Here is a 15,780-nt window from a genome sequence, read left to right as displayed (position 1 = left end):
GTAGGACAATAATCATAGCTTACTTGAACTCAACCTTTTCATTTCGGGTATTACACAAACTTGAATAAGTAATTCATTTCAGTCAATTTAAATCAGGTTGACTTTAAATTTGAGATTTTACAGGTTATAAATTTAAAAAATTAATCTAGTTTTAAGAGATTCATCCGGTTTCTTTTTTTAATTTATATTTTTTTAATTTTATTTTTTAATATTTATTTAATTGAGTCTCTATTTGCTTTCTATAAAATTTTATCCTTCAATTGAACTCTGTTATTTTTTTATTTTTTTTCTATTAAATTTATCATTAATTTTTAAAATAATTTGAATTATTTCATCATTTAACTTTTAATTATTAGATAATTAAGCTCTATATTTCTATCAAATTTACTTTGTAGATTATTATTATTTGTTTTTTAAAGTCCGACAGTGAGTATTATAACCAACAGCAACTGCCAACGGGAATGCGCGGATAACCTGCTAGCTGCTAATTAATGCATATTTATTGCACGCCACCCCCTTTTACTCTCCCCCCATGTTAATTGTCAATTGTCAATCCTTGATTAATCAACCCACTGGCCATAATCTAATTGCGGAAACCAAGTGGTCGTGTTTATTGATTAACTTGATTTCCTTCTTAAACTCCTCTGTTTCCATACAAATCTGTTTAATTAGGGCTACTAAAATAATCCAGTGAGTAAAATTAATTAAAAGATTAATTTAATGCAAATAAAAAGGAGGCAGAATAAGGAAATCAGAGAAATGACACGTAACTTAATTGGATTGAAGTTGAAGAGGAAATCTGGGGCGTTTGTAGATCAGATCGAGGATGTATGTGGATCTGATCGGAGGAAATGTAGGGTAACGACGACGATGGATTAGACGGCGTTGATTCTTTGAAATGAAAAATCGAACACTGTAACTAGCTGTATCTTTTTTATAGCGAAAATTAAGACGAGGAAAAAGAGTAAAGAAGAATAAAAATTTATCCCCGCGCGTGACGAATTAAGTCATCAAACAATCTTTTAATTATTTCAGTTAAATTCTTGATATTTCAAATTTCTTAATTGAGTTTTTGGTCTAAACTCTTCACAAAGTTTTTCGTTAAATTCCCTATAAAAGGAGGAGTTTTTTCTACACATATATGTATTATTTGGACGAATTCGTTAGCAAGTAGACATAGAAATCAATTGGAAATTAATCTCTAAAAATCATACCCTAAAATCATTCATATCAAGAATCCCTAATACTTGTTTCAATTGTTGTGGATGACTTACACACAATACACTGTGCGGTAATGGCTTATTTTTTTTCCAATCCAAAAATAAAAAAATTATGTAATTAGTTAAATAACTCTTGCTTTTTATATTGATCTCCACGTGTAATTACGGTTTAAATCTTAATTTTTTAAAAGTTAAAATATTTATTTTATATGTAAAAAATAATCTCAAAACAATTTTAACTAAAAATATATTTTTTTTTAATTTTTTTTTTTATCTCCACACTCAAAACTCTACCAAACCAATTCTATCTCCCTGGTTGTGCGTTGAACAAGCATTCTCTAACATCCAATCTGCTATTGGAGATCAGGAACATTCGAGAGCACCTTCAGCCAGCCATTGTTGACAAATGTCGCCATAATAAACAACGAATTATACAGTACCTAATCTATTTGTGCATTTCAAATGCACAAGTGCTTGGAAATTGCGGTTCATTCACAGTACTTGCTTGATAGTCAGAAATATTTGACGATAGCCCATTTCCATTTTGGTCGAGGATATGATCATGGCTAGGTAGCATGCAATGCAAATGGACAATCCTGGACTGCGAGTTGGTACTGGGTGTTTGTGGCCGGTGATTTTCCGGGTATTCTGAGAGTAGAGTACTATGGGATTGAGAAGTATAATGGGAGCTAGATACATGTGATTTGACAACAATTTATTCACATTAATTTATGGATTATTTTGTAGAAAGACATGAGAAGAATGCCTACTAATTTTTTTTTTAGTTTAACGTGAGTGTCCGGGCCAGCTTGCGCGTACCTCGACTAATCCCATGGGCCCTGAAGTTAACGACCATGAATGCCTACTAATTTTGATGGCATAAATAGTGTTTGTGGCCTGTGATTTTCCAGGTACTCTGGAGAGTGAGTATGGAATTGAGAAGTACATTGGGAGCTTAAATATATTACAACATTTTATTCACATTAATTTATTCGCTATTTTTTTTTTTTTAGTTTAACGTGGGTGTCCAAGCCAGCTTGCGCACACCTCGACTAATCCCACGGGTCCTGAAGTTAACGACCATGTAAGCCTCCAGTGGCCATCATATGAGCAACCACATGGCTCAAACCTAAGACCACAGAGGAGCAAACCTCTTGATCTCAAACTCTTACCACTGGACCACCACCTAGATGGTTAATTTATTAGCTAATTTTTTTTTTTTTTAGTTTAATGTGGGTGTCCGGGCCAGCTTGCGCGCACCTCGACTAATCCCACGGGCCCTGAAGTTAACGACCATGTAAGCCTCCAGTGGCTATCATATGAGCAACCATAAGGCTCGAACCTGAGACCACAGAGGGAGCAAACCTCTTGGTCCCAAGATCTTACCACGGGACCACCACCTAGATGATTAATTTATTCGCTAATTTTGATAGCATAGATGGTGCTCTCATCAACGAGCGCACCAAAGTTAAAAACTATTGGCTTGTTGAAGAAAAATTGTGGAAGAAAAAGGAGAGAATATGTGTCATGGTACAACCACGTACTCTAGGGATTAATTGAAGTAGTATGATTAATTGAAGTAGTATAGATAGTAATTTGGAATAGAAGATCCCCAATAACAGAAAATAATAATAGTAATAATAATAAATTAAATGTACTTGCGCATTCTCACGTAGACTTAATAAAGCTTGGGACCAAGAGGTTTGTTCCCTCTGTGGTCTCAGATTCGAGCCCTGTGGTTGCTCATATGATGGCCACTGGAGGCTTACATGGTCGTTAACTTCAGGACCCGTGGGATTAGTCGAGGTACGCGCAAGCTGGCCCGGACACCACGTTAAACTAAAAAAAAATAAAGCATGCCGTCAAAGGAAGTGATAATCTGTGCATGCATGGAACTGAATTCAATTTGTGCAAGAATAGAAGACTGCTCAGTATGTCAACCACGCAGATGGCGTCACACTCTGCTAGCAGCGATGCAAGGACGGTGTGCTTCCATACACCAGAATTAACAGGCACCAAGATTTTAATTTGAAGTACATAAGTCAGACATTCGAACACGGTTTTTGAGGACAGATCTATTTAGATTCAATGATGGAAATTGTTGGGGAAATAAATTTAATTCCAAGTGTAACAGAAATAATTAAGAAATATTGACTGATCAACAACCCAGTTTGTCGTGCAAGCTTATATATATAGCCCATTGTTAGCATACACGCGGAGTAGACAGATATCTGTGTGCATAAATCACTACCGTTAGCGGATAAACTTGTGCTTAAGGAGACAATCGTTGGACAGCTACCAGTACATGGGAAATTAATACGTGAATTCAAGAGTGGAGTTCAAATTAATATATATTAACAGAATGATAAAGAGGACGTGGGAAATGCATGCTCCTGCTCCCATTGCCCAAGTCAAATATTACGAGATACTTCTAAGTCAAAAAAGATAAAGCTTGCATTCTATTGCATATAGACAGAAACAGACAGTCCTCCGCAGGACCGCCACCCCACCACCAACACCCCCCCTTTAGTACTCAAGATCATTAACTAACATATGAGAGCTGGCACTAGAAATATTTTAAGAAACTTTTCAAAAACCATGTCTCGTCACCTTTACAATTAATTCAAAAATCTTGCCTTGTTATCGTTACAATGCCTATATATAGGGTTACCACTTCAAGCATTTCCAGCCAACAAAGCATACTTGTTCCTCATACAGTGAGTGACACGCATATTAAACATATACATTGAGCCGTACGTACTTGAGAGAATAATCTGGAAATGGCAAGTCCAAGACTGTTAGGGACTGCTTTCCTGGTCTTGCTTATTGTAGACATCGCCTTTGCTGCTAGGACACTACAGGCAATCAGTGGAGGAGGAGGTGGAGGTGGAGGGAAGGGCGGAGGTGGTGGTGGTGGTTCTGGATCAGGACATGGGTCAGGTTATGGTTCTGGGTCTGGATACGGGGCTGGTAAAGGATATGGTGCTGGTGGTCGAGGAGGAGGTGGAGGTGGAGGAGGAGGTGGAGGCGGCGGCGGCGGAGGCGGCGGTAGCGGAGGTGGGTCAGGTTCTGGCTATGGGTCCGGTAGCGGCTCAGGCTATGGTTCTGGTGGTGGGATAGGTGCTGGAGAAGGTGGAGGTGGTGGCGGAGGCAGTGGAGGTGGTGGTGGTGGAGGTCACGGCGGTGGATACGGAAGTGGGTCTGGCTATGGAAGCGGGTCAGGCTATGGAAGTGGAAGTGGCAGTGGCAGTGGCGGGAATGGAAGAGGTGGAGGAGGAGGAGGAGGAGGTGGTGGTGGGGGTGGAGGCGGAGGTGGTGGAGGTCACGGCAGTGGATCCGGAAGTGGGTCGGGAAGTGGAAGTGGAAGTGGAAGTGGGAGTGGGAGTGGGAATGGAGGTGGGGGAGGAGGAGGTGGTGGGGGTGGGGGTGGGGGTGGAGGAGGAGGATCTGGCTCTGGCTCTGGCTCTGGCTCTGGTAGCGGGTCAGGTTATGGCTCTGGGTATGGAGGAGGGAAAGGCAAAAGCTTGCCGTGAACACGAAGGTTACCTTTTCTTTTATATAACACCATTCACAGTCGTATTCCAAAATAAAATTGCAGGAGCTCTCCCACATGCATGAACATAGCATGTTGGCGAGTGATTGCAACTGTGCATGCGTGTATCGCTATCAATAAAGTCACCTTTTCAAATGCTATAAATAAAAGAAAACATTTTAATTACCCTGTATATTTTATAGATAATCTCTCTGCAAACCCTAATCAAAAGTGAATGTTTCGTTTCCATAAGAACGGGATTTCATCACAAAAAAGGACTTCAAATAAAATTAAAAGAAATGAGCTTGAACTTTCGACAACTGAAAATTTCCTCCCCGGTCCCAAGAACGGCAGTGTTCAATTCGCGTGCAGTAAAAAAGCAACGTCACAAGTGAAAATAGTGAACCTCAATACATGACTGCCAAGAAAGATTTCCTAAGTAAATTTCTGACCTCGTTAATGATCCATCACCGAAGGCGGCCAAAAGGCCATTGGAAGCTGCAAAGCGAGTGTTACAACCAATGAATCACCAGTAGGTACGCTCAATAAATATTCTGAAACGTCCTATTGGAGTTTCATAAAATGGTCATCTTAGAATAAGAAATGCCTGACAAATAATACAGAATCAGAAAAGCCTACCAAGTGATATAGAATCAATCACATCCTGTGTCAGCATTCGATTCTTACGTTCTTCAGACAAGCTATATATTATTTCCTCCACTGCTGAGTTTATTGCTAAAAATTTAGTAAGAAAGAGATTACAAAATTTGAAATGTCAAGATGCTGGTGAAATTTGGGGTTAACTAGACCCGATTGAGAAGGAAATATTTCGGCAAATTCCATTTTAACCATGGCAAAGTATCCTTTGAAAGGATAGCTCTGACTTAAAACATGTATTGATTTAAAAGTCAGTAACCGTATCAAGAAGATAAACATGGCTACATCTAATATTATGACAAGCCAACAACTGTTTCCAGAAACAGAAGTTGTACCGTGTGAAGAGTTTCCTGTACAAACCTCTCTATAACGAAGAATTTTCTTCTTTCTCCTTCCATCACAGTTTTTGCATACCAAATTCCAGAAACACCAACTAGATTAGGCAATTGCAAGGTCCACGGAGGAATTTGCAGCAAAAATAGTTAAGAATGGTCAAAGGCTCATCTGTCTCCCTCTCGGAAGCATATATAGGATACTTTCCGCATTATCATGTCCTCAGCTGCATGGATGGCCCTCTGTGATCCTGTGATTGTGATTTTCCTGCCAAAGAGTTCAGAAAAGAACTGAATTAAAACCCTCGTCACTTCAAAACACATTTTTAGCGCTAAACTGATTGAGATTGACTCAAAATGGTTTCCCATACCCCTCATTTGTTCCAGACATGAAACCACCTCTGTCTGATATTTTTATCCTGGCTCCACTATTCTGCCAAAACAGAGTGCTCTTCATAAAACAAAAAATGATAACGATAATACAGAATAATATGGATCATTTGTTGTATAAAAACCTGGATAATTTCCATTATATTTCTTCCTCCACGACCAACAACCAATCCAATATATTCGTCAGCAACACCAATCGTCACAGAGTTAGTACGATCCTCCTGGAAAACATCAGAAGGCCTTCTTTCAATCACAAACAACATGCTCTTTAATTATACTTGATAGCATACAAATGTTTTCAGAACAGCAACAAAACATGAAGAGATATTGTTGATAGAATTCGCAATGCTGGATATTAGAATACCCATTTTAGGATTGGTATCAAACTACCAAATGTAACCCTTTAGCAACCTAAGAGATACATATATAAGGGACTCAAGCTCTGGTATGTGTTTGCCACATAGACAGACAATGCATTCGATTAAAGGGGAACTCTTTAATGTATTAACTAAAAAGGCCAAAAATTAATATGACATGATGCTCGCATAGTACCTGGAGGAGCTGGTTGCCTATATGGAGAATAATCTTGATTGATTAACCAAGAAGGTTAATAAATACGCACATATTGTAAAATGACAAAAAAAGTTAAGATCAACTAGCACAAAGAAAATTAATTAGGCCATTATACACCTATATAATTATAACCGATCAATATAAGACCGCCTGCAGACCTGTTGCCCAAATTTCCAGTGTCTGCGAATGAGTCTCCGAAGACAAAAGGCTTTGGCTTTTTGTTGTCTTCATATCCTGCAATTCATAGGTTTAATCTTCGTTTTAATTATTTAAGGACTAGCAGAGCAGAGAATTAATGTTGAGATAAGAAAAAATAACCTCGAATAAATTGTGCAAATATAAAGCAGGGAAAGTAGCAGCAGAAGAGCAAAACTTTTCCTTGGAACTAGAGAATTTTGTAGACGGGGTGAAGTTTTTGGAGAAAGACATGTTCGGTTTTTACAGCTATGGTTTTATTCATGGTTATACGGCTCTTTGACAGAAATTCCTACAGTTTTTGATGCGTGGTTTTTAATTTGCTAGTTTTGGTGAGTTGCATGATAACATCCGTTGTTCCAACAGCTGACAGATCCTCAGGAGGAACCCCTTCCATCCGAACTTGTGCTGCTTTCAGGCGTACGATTTTACAGGGACAGCTCCTCCAAGATAAGGTTACTATCTCCGAGTAAATACGAGGTGTTCTACTCGATACGACGAGTCTATGTATTTTCAAACCATTTTTAAACTGCCAACACAATTTTGTGATTTTGTCTATTTTCCTCTTCTTATATCGTTAGTTTGGCTCAACATTCTCTTAAAAAAACCAAAGAAACGAAGGTTGTGTTAGCATAGGACGCAGTGAAGGTATCTGAAGATGAAGTAAAAATGCTTTTGAAACCTGCGACCATCATCTTTTATTGTCAAATTGCGAGTCAGATTCCTGTTGTTCATCTCATAGTTTCCCACAATAGAGGAAAATATACTGCAAGATCAAAGACCCTCCAATGAGAAGATTACTGGAGGGATAGAAGATGGCGACTTCTGATTCTCAATAAGAACGTCAGATGTAGAAGAAAACGGAAGCAAGTTGGATGAGATTTTGCAGAATTTTGAGCCCTTCTGGAGAGCCTTTAACATCATCAACCTGCAAGCAAAAGGCATGCAGTCAACGTAAACTGCATATTTACAAGGAACTATATGTCATCGGAAAGAAAAACAAGGCAAAATATTGGTCTCAGAAATGCATCCCAAGAATCGGTTCTCTTCCAATAAAATATATGATATCGTAAATAAAAATAAAATAAAAACTAATTGTTTATTATATGATATCCAATGAAATTTATGGTGTGCGGAAAGAATAATTCAATTGTACAGAACAAATAAAATCAATGTCATGAATGGGGAGGGGAAAAATCAAACAATTACCCATTTCACAGAGAAAAACAACAGCGTGACTTCACAGACTACAAGCTGTACCCGTTTCTAACTTAAACCTCCCAAATAAACTCTAAAAATGGCCAAGGGATAGCAAAGCCTGCAAGCACACATTGACCAGATACACACAAGGGGCAGCATAAGATAATAGCATTCCTATTAGCTTGAGATGGCTTCGGCTGCCAACATTTTGGCACAATTTTGAGGCAATGGCTTCAAGCGGTTCTGTGATATGCCACTTTAGCCAGCTATCCATCGCCAGACACCACCAGAACCTTGTCTTTGAGCTGCACTACGCTCTATCTCCTGATCCAGTGCAGACTTCTGTCTTCTAAGTAGTTGTACTTCATTCTCTATGGACTGCAATGATTCCATCATCTTCTGTAACTCGGCAATTTGTGCCTGGAAATCCCAGTAAACCCAAGTGAACCAAATTTAGGAAACAGGAAATCAAGGTCACACAGAAAACCAAAAGAGAGATATAAATGTTAGCCAAACGGGGGAAAATAGGATAGAGAGTAATGGGATGTGAGAAAGAGGAGCACCTCAAGTTTAAAGCATCTTGATCTCTCAGCAACTAGTTGACCTTGGACAGAATGGAGTTCCTGGAAAAACAATGAGCGAGAAAAATGATATTAAAACTATATATTACCATTTAATGAAAGAATGTGTTCTCTCGTAAGAGAATATATTTCTCAAGTACATACCTTGGAGAGTTCTGCATGAGTACCATTAACTTCATCAATCTTTTCTGTAACCCTATAATTTTCTGCTCTGACTTCTGCGAGGGACAATTCCAGCACCTTTTTCTCTTCTTTCAGTGCATCAATTTCAAATGCTAAATCTTGTTCAGTAGAATTCTTTCCAGTTCCATTAGAGTTCAGATTTAATTTGGAGAAATCTAACTTCTCGGATTTGGCCAAGGCATATGCAGCAGTAACAGAAGCTGCAGCTGCAGCTGCTGCTGGTGACTGAAAAATCTTTGGACGCAATGCATCTCTTGGTTTAAGTCTCATAACAAAAACCTAGAAAATAGAGGCCATTCAAGGAAACAGGGTTGAATTAAGAAAGATGGTGCATATAGGCACTAAATCAGCGCAAATGTTACTAGAGCACGTACCTCATTGTTGTATTTCCCATTATAGCCACCAAAGGCAACCAAATGCCTCTCTCCATTAATTAATACTGAGCAAACACTAAGTCCCTGCTTTTGAGATTATAATTAGAAAATTTCGCAAGCATGGAAGTAACTTCTCCATCAATTCAGCCAAAACTAAAACTAGGATAAACCATTAAAGTTGACTAAGCTATCTTAGACACATAATAAGCATACGAGTTCTGCAACCATTTTATCATATTCCACCAAAGCTTTTGCATTTCCCCAACTAAGAATTTTCAATACAAGTTAAATCTTCCATCAAAATCAGTACAAGCATGGAATCCATAAACAGAAAATACTGTAGTCTAAAACCTACACTCAGGTGGTGAATTAATGGCTGAAACAGGGAGTTCTTCAAATTCACGCTAGCTTACAGCCATGCAATATTAAAGGAGATCCCTAATGATAAGTCCCATGTTTCAAGTTGATTTTGATAATTTTCAGTTCTTTTCAAATTAGTCATCTTTGACCAATGAAATTGATATCCATAATCTAGTTTTTCTGAAAAATGCAGATGTGCTTGCAATGTGTTGCTTCCTGTCCAAAAGTTCTGTCAATAAAATAAATGGCTAAAATTACAGAGTTCAACTTGAGAAAGGCACAAAGTACTCACCTCGCTAGCAAGTGGATCTCTTTCCTTTACACTAGCCAATGCTGACCAAGCAAGCTTAGACATATTTAACACAAGGGTCTCTGGGCAACCTGTAAGTCATCAACAATTGAAGTCATGATTTTTAGAGAATAGTGCTAAGCAAATCCAATGATTGGAATTAGACGAAGAAAAGTTACTACTCACCATTTTTGTTATCTCCACCACCAACAATATACCAGTTCTCACCAATGGTTACACCAGAATGACCAGCCCTAGGAGTCACCAAATCACCTTGAACTTCGGGCTGGGACCACTCCATCTAGAGTAAAGGAAGACTTTGTCATTGTTAAAAAGAGATGGACATCTAGATGTACGAAAATCTGAGAAAATACAAAATCTGTCTATATATTCTATATAATGATATATCGGAGTAGTTACTGCTCAGTCAAAATAATTCCTTATGTGCATACAAAAATCCCATCCAATAAAATGCAAAATAAGCATGTCTTGGTTAGTCCAGAAGCAACCACTGGAATGCTATCAATGAATAGGCAAGCCAATGCAAACACTTGCAGCATGCTTCTTCTGTTTAAAAGTGTCTCATGGGCTAAATGTTTCATTAAGAAATATTATCATTCATAAAATGCAATGCAACACCATGCTACATATCTTATCTGATGCCTTAGCAATCCATTTTTCAACACATTAAATTATATGCTATTTCTCAATAACAAAATTAAACATGATAACATTTACTTCACATTCCACATGTCAATTTAAACCCCACATCCCCTACATACATCTCATCCCAAAAGATAAATAAATGGCAGCACTTACAGTCTGCAAGTCGAGTACATGGAGATCATTGAAGAAGATTGAATGAGAACAGCCACCAAAGATTAGAAGATAGCGGTCCCCATTTATTGCAGCTGTGTGATCAAATCTGGGAGCTGGAGGTGTCTGCCTATCAAGACACAAGAAAATGATGCAGAAGACTTCTGAAAATTTGCAAGCAGCTGGATCTAAAAGTTGAATAGATGCTTACTTTGTCACTACCACATCCCAAGTCATTGTTTCCAAGTCAAGGGCATAAACATTATTCAGCAATTTCCTGTTCCTATCCTCTCCACCAAAAATTATCAGTCTAGAACCAACTAGTGTAACCGAATGCCCCCCTCGGGACACCTGAAATACACTCCAGAAATTTACCAACCAAATTTCCAAAAACAAATGCTGCATTTTTTGCTTCGTAGAATGCATAACAACTTAAAAACAAATCAAAAGGGAAAAGCATTTCAATGGGCAAGCCTGAAGACAGAATAAAAAACGAGCAGTTAATAAAGTCAGTTACCGGAGCTTCTCCTGAAGTCTCGATAACACCACAAGCATGTGTTTCTAGATCAAGGAACCTCACTACAAGAAATCAACACAAGAGCAAAAGATTCTTCTCAATAGACATTTACAAGCATCGTCAGCTGATTTAGGAAACCATCTAAGCCCGTCACTTAAAAAAAATAAAAATACAGCAAGCAAACCTATCATGCTATCAGAATTCGCCTTCGAATGCCCACCAAGGAGAAGAAGTTTGTTTCCCCACTTAACCTAACAAAACAATCAATAAACAATCTGAATGCATAACACAAATCATGTCGAAATACTACACTAGTGAATCCAATGCCTTACCATACTATGATCTGAAGTAGCTGGAAGAACTTCCGGTGCACCATTCTCTTCACCTTTTCCACCATCTACTTTACTTTTGAACTTTAAACTAGACCACATCAAACCTCTAAAATCAAAAACCTGCAAAAACAGTCCAATCCAACATCACTTAAGCACATAACCATCATCGGACTTTCCACAATAAGCAAACGACACCAGCAACATCATATACCTGGACATCAGGCAAATACCGCCCGGTACGACTCCCGCCAGCTATATATAATTTCCCATCATCATCAGCAACTGCTGCAGCATGCTAAAAGAAATGACAACACAAAGTCACATTATCGTCATACAAATCAACATTTAGGGTTTTAAAAGCTGTAACAAACATCACCTTGTAGCGAGCTGATGGTCTTGCGCCGGAGACAGGGATTGGTACCCACCGGTCATAAGCTAATTGCGAAAACCAATTGGCCGCGTTCATTTCCTTCTCAATCTCCTCTGTTCCCATACAAATCTGTTTAAGGTTACTAAGTTAATCCACTGATTAAATTAATTAAGTGATTGCACATAAAACGGCAGCAGATTAAGGAAATCAGAGAAATGAAATGTGCCTGAATTGGATTGCAATAGACGAGGAAATCACGGGCGCTGGTAGATCAGATCGAGGAATTTTGTGGATCTGATCGGAGGAAATGAGAGATGATGATGATGGATTGGACGGTGTTGATTCTTCGAGTTATGGAATGAAGAATCGAACACCAACAGGCAATCGTAGAGATCGCTTGCAGTTCGTGAGAGTGTGCTGTGGCCTGTGGAGACAAGAGAGACCGTACGGTACCGTAAAACGCTGAGAGTCGTCTGTGATGGGATTTTATAGTCTACTACTACAGTACTAGCTAGCTGTACCTTGTTTATAGAGAAAAGACAAGAAAAAAAAATAAAGAAGAATCAAAATTTATCCCCATGACAAATTAAGTCATCAAACAATTTTTTATTTTAGCTAAATCCTTGATATTTTCAAATTTCTTAATTAAGTTTTTTGTCTAAACACTTCACAAAGTTTAGTCAAATTCCCTGTAAAAGGAAACATTCGTTTACACTTAAATGTATTTTTGAACGAATTCGGTAGTAATTTCTAAAATCTTTCATATCCAGAATTCTTATATTTTTGTTTATAAAAATATAACACAATAAATTAAAAATTTCAGCAAAATAATATTATTTCAATTTTTTTTTTATTAAAATAGCACACTTTCACCTTTAGAATTAACGATATTTAGTAAATTCTCATTGCTAGTCCTCTAATTTAATTGGTCAACTAATTAATCCAATTATATGAACCGATGGATAATTTCATATAAAAATTATAAATTTATAAATTTATTCTTTCAAATATGTTTTATAAATTAAAATATATATTTTTGTTCAACTTGTAAATTCTAAAATAAACTTCAATTAAAATCTAAAAAAATTATTGTTCACATAATAGTTGTTTTCTGTTTTTTAATATTAACCAATTAGTTAGTTTAATTATGAACCGATTAACTGATTCATTTTGGATTTAATTGATATTATGGTTATTAACCATGATATTAATTAAAATTTTATCATGATTATCAATTATAATATTTAATTAATATCGTAGTTTAAAACAATAATATTTAATTAAATATTATGGTTTAAAATTATAATATTTAAAAATATATTATTCTACAAAAAAAAAAAAATTGGCTGCTACGTTAATTTGCTATTTTTTTAATGCTAATTGCCTGTACGAATTCCTAGTGCTTGTTTCAATTGTTGTGGATGACCTGCACGCCGTGGATGCTGCTTACCTTAGAAGTTATGGCCCAGAAGCTATCATGGCTGATCCAGCCATGGCTCAGCCTGGCTTCAAGTGTTCAGCTGGCTGGACACTTGTTCTAGCAAGCCCATAGACGACCAGCAGTCCAGTCCGTCATGTTTTCATGTTGGATTTTGTTCAGGGACAGTATTTTTCTTTTAATTAATGTTACTAACTCGCAAATTAAAAAATATTAATTTAAAATAAAATAAAATTTAAATTTTTTTAAAAAATACTCTTAAAACCAAAAAAATAAACAAGACTTAAAAAATATTGGCTCGTACACACTTATATATAGTCAGCAATTGACAATAGCCCATTTGGTCTGGTCAAGGATACGACGGCTAAGTAGAAGAAAGTAAGGTGCCAGTTGTCAGTGTGAGCGTACGTCTAAAGAAAGAAGACAGACCCCTCTGACATTCTTTAGTGGTATTTGCGGCCTCGGATTTTGACGGTGTCCTCAAGAGTAAAATATGGGGTTGGGTAAGCTTACAAGGTGCTCTCCCCCCTTCAAGCTAATGAGTTATTTCATATACGAAAAACTCTTGAGAAATTTGATGGCACATATCGCATATGGTACCCTCGTGTGAATAGAGGAGGCACCGAAGCTCAAGGCTATTGGCGTTTGATAATCTCATGTGTTGTTCAAGAAAGATCGTGGAAAAAAGGGACATGCAGGCGTATTGCAAGACACAGCCATATTATATATATATATATATATATATATATATATATATATATATATATATATATATATATACCAGTGATTAATTAGAAATATAGCCTATGATCAATAAATTACACCAATGTATTTACAACATCTTATTGAAATGAATTATATAATGAGCTACAACTATCAAAATCGATCTAGCCATAGTTTGCTTTTAAATTATCTAGAGAGTTGACGAAATGAAACTTGGATAATCTAATCTACTAAAAAATTCAAATTAATGAAACTTGGTTAATATTTATCATTTAATATTTTTATATCCAAAGTAGGTTTGTTTTATATTCTAAAAAATAATTATTTAAAGCAACATTAATTGTTTTATTAAAAAATTTCACGTCAACTTACCAACTTCAAATCGACTCGCTCGATCCATTCACAATGCCTTTAGATTAGTTCGGGTCTCAAAACTACGAATGGAACTTATGCTAATCTGTAAAAGTCCAACGTGCAAGAAGATTAGAAGGTTTGAGGAACAACCATGCATATATATGTAGGACTTTACATTCAAATACCAGTGGCAGAAAGACGACTACGTACACTCTACACAGACGCTTAAATGTTACCGAAACAACTGTCTGCATAAATCGCTACTGGTAGTTTATACACATATGCTCAGGGAGGCAGGAAAAACAAATCACCAAACATGTGCTAGCGTAAGAAAATTCCACGCACGCCGTCGACAAAGTGGACTAATTCAATTATGAAACAAATTAAGTGGGAGAGGCATGCCATTGGTCCCATATTAATTACAAGACAAATCAAGTTAAAATGTGGAGGTAAGGCCTTTATATATATTCCATGCAGAAATTGCATGACGACAGAGACGGACAGTCCACCATAATCGATAAAACCACCACCGTCGCGCTTCTACCAGGCCACCACTATAGTAAAAACGTACCCGTAAAGCATGTTCCTTTCTATACATCATCATGTAGACTAGTAGTGATAGAAGGTAGTACAGATTTAAGAACTTATTTTTTAAAACCCTGTCTTGTCATTTTACAATGCCTATATAAAGGGTTACCACCTTCAGCATTTTCAGTCAACCAGGCATTGGTTTCTTATATAGCAAGTGACACAAACAGAATTACAGGAGCACGCAATTTTCTTCACTAGCAAGTTTAGAAATGGCAAGTTCAAGAGTGATAGGTGCTGCATTCTTGATCTTGCTTATTCTAGACCTCACTTTTGCTGCCAGGTTACCAAAGGCAATGAGTAAAGGAGGTGGTGGGGGTGGAGGCGGTGGTGGTGGCGGTGGCTCAACGACGGGGCTTGGTTCGGGTTCTAGTTCAGGATATGGATCAGGGGGTGGTGAGGGATATGGTGGTGGGAGTGGAGGAAGCGGAGGAGGAGGTGGAGGTGGAGGAGGTGGTGGTAGTGGTAGTGGGTCAGGTAGTGGCTATGGGTATGGGTATGGCAGTGGCTCAGGCAATGGGTCTAGTGGTGGGGGAGGAGGAGGGGGGGGTGGAGGTGGGGGGGGAGGTGGGTCAGGTAGTGGATATGGCTATGGGTATGGGTATGGGTATGGCAGTGGCTCAGGTTCTGGGTCTGGAAGTGGAGGAGGTGGAGGTGGTGGTGGTGGAGGAGGTGGAGGCTCTGGGTCAGGCTATGGAAGTGGAAGTGGGTCAGGGTATGGAAGTGGCAGTGGCAGTGGCGGTGGCGGTGGAGGAG

At 37.9% G+C, this 15,780-nt stretch overlaps 3 protein-coding genes across 6 annotated transcripts in view; 1 reads left to right on the top strand and 2 right to left on the bottom strand.

Moving 5' to 3' along the window:
- Nucleotides 1-3,932: 3,932 nt before the first annotated feature.
- On the top strand, nt 3,933-4,753 carry LOC112328510 (putative glycine-rich cell wall structural protein 1). The gene is made up of 3 exons (XM_052455088.1): nt 3,933-4,394; nt 4,542-4,640; nt 4,707-4,753. Exons 1-3 carry the CDS (start codon nt 4,001-4,003, stop codon nt 4,751-4,753), a joined length of 540 nt encoding a protein of 179 aa, XP_052311048.1. The 5' UTR covers nt 3,933-4,000.
- Nucleotides 4,754-5,894: 1,141 nt separating this feature from the next.
- LOC18101348 (protein BTR1) overlaps nt 5,895-15,780 on the bottom strand; it is a 28,575-nt gene continuing 18,689 nt past the window's right edge. For all 3 annotated transcript variants that reach the window (XM_052454994.1, XM_052454996.1, XM_052454995.1), the window contains exons 7-8: nt 6,113-6,174; nt 5,895-6,009 (exon numbers count right to left, since the gene is read on the bottom strand). In XM_052454994.1, the coding sequence (XP_052310954.1) occupies nt 5,910-6,009; nt 6,113-6,174 (162 nt within the window). In that variant the 3' untranslated portion in view covers nt 5,895-5,909. The remainder of the gene's footprint in view (nt 6,010-6,112; nt 6,175-15,780) is intronic.
- LOC7494913 (acyl-CoA-binding domain-containing protein 4) lies at nt 7,980-12,423 on the bottom strand. 2 transcript variants are annotated; one of them, XM_002311017.4, is made up of 14 exons: nt 12,148-12,423; nt 11,928-12,050; nt 11,763-11,846; nt 11,552-11,671; nt 11,404-11,470; nt 11,220-11,281; nt 10,914-11,053; nt 10,706-10,832; nt 10,073-10,187; nt 9,890-9,978; nt 9,238-9,321; nt 8,825-9,142; nt 8,663-8,722; nt 7,980-8,519 (listed from the first exon to the last, which is right to left on the bottom strand). In XM_002311017.4, the coding sequence occupies exons 2-14, from the start codon at nt 12,042-12,044 to the stop codon at nt 8,358-8,360; spliced, it is 1,545 nt and encodes a 514-aa protein (XP_002311053.4). In that variant the 5' UTR covers nt 12,045-12,050; nt 12,148-12,423; the 3' UTR covers nt 7,980-8,357. The 2 variants fall into 2 exon arrangements, with proteins under 2 accessions (XP_002311053.4, XP_024463447.2); XM_024607679.2 differs by lacking the exon at nt 12,148-12,423 and having other exon boundaries at nt 11,763-11,836; nt 11,928-12,053.

This window comes from Populus trichocarpa, chromosome 8 (genome assembly GCF_000002775.5).
Source record: "Populus trichocarpa isolate Nisqually-1 chromosome 8, P.trichocarpa_v4.1, whole genome shotgun sequence".
Classification (NCBI taxonomy): domain Eukaryota; kingdom Viridiplantae; phylum Streptophyta; class Magnoliopsida; order Malpighiales; family Salicaceae; genus Populus; species Populus trichocarpa.
This window is presented reverse-complemented; position numbering and strand designations above follow the sequence as displayed.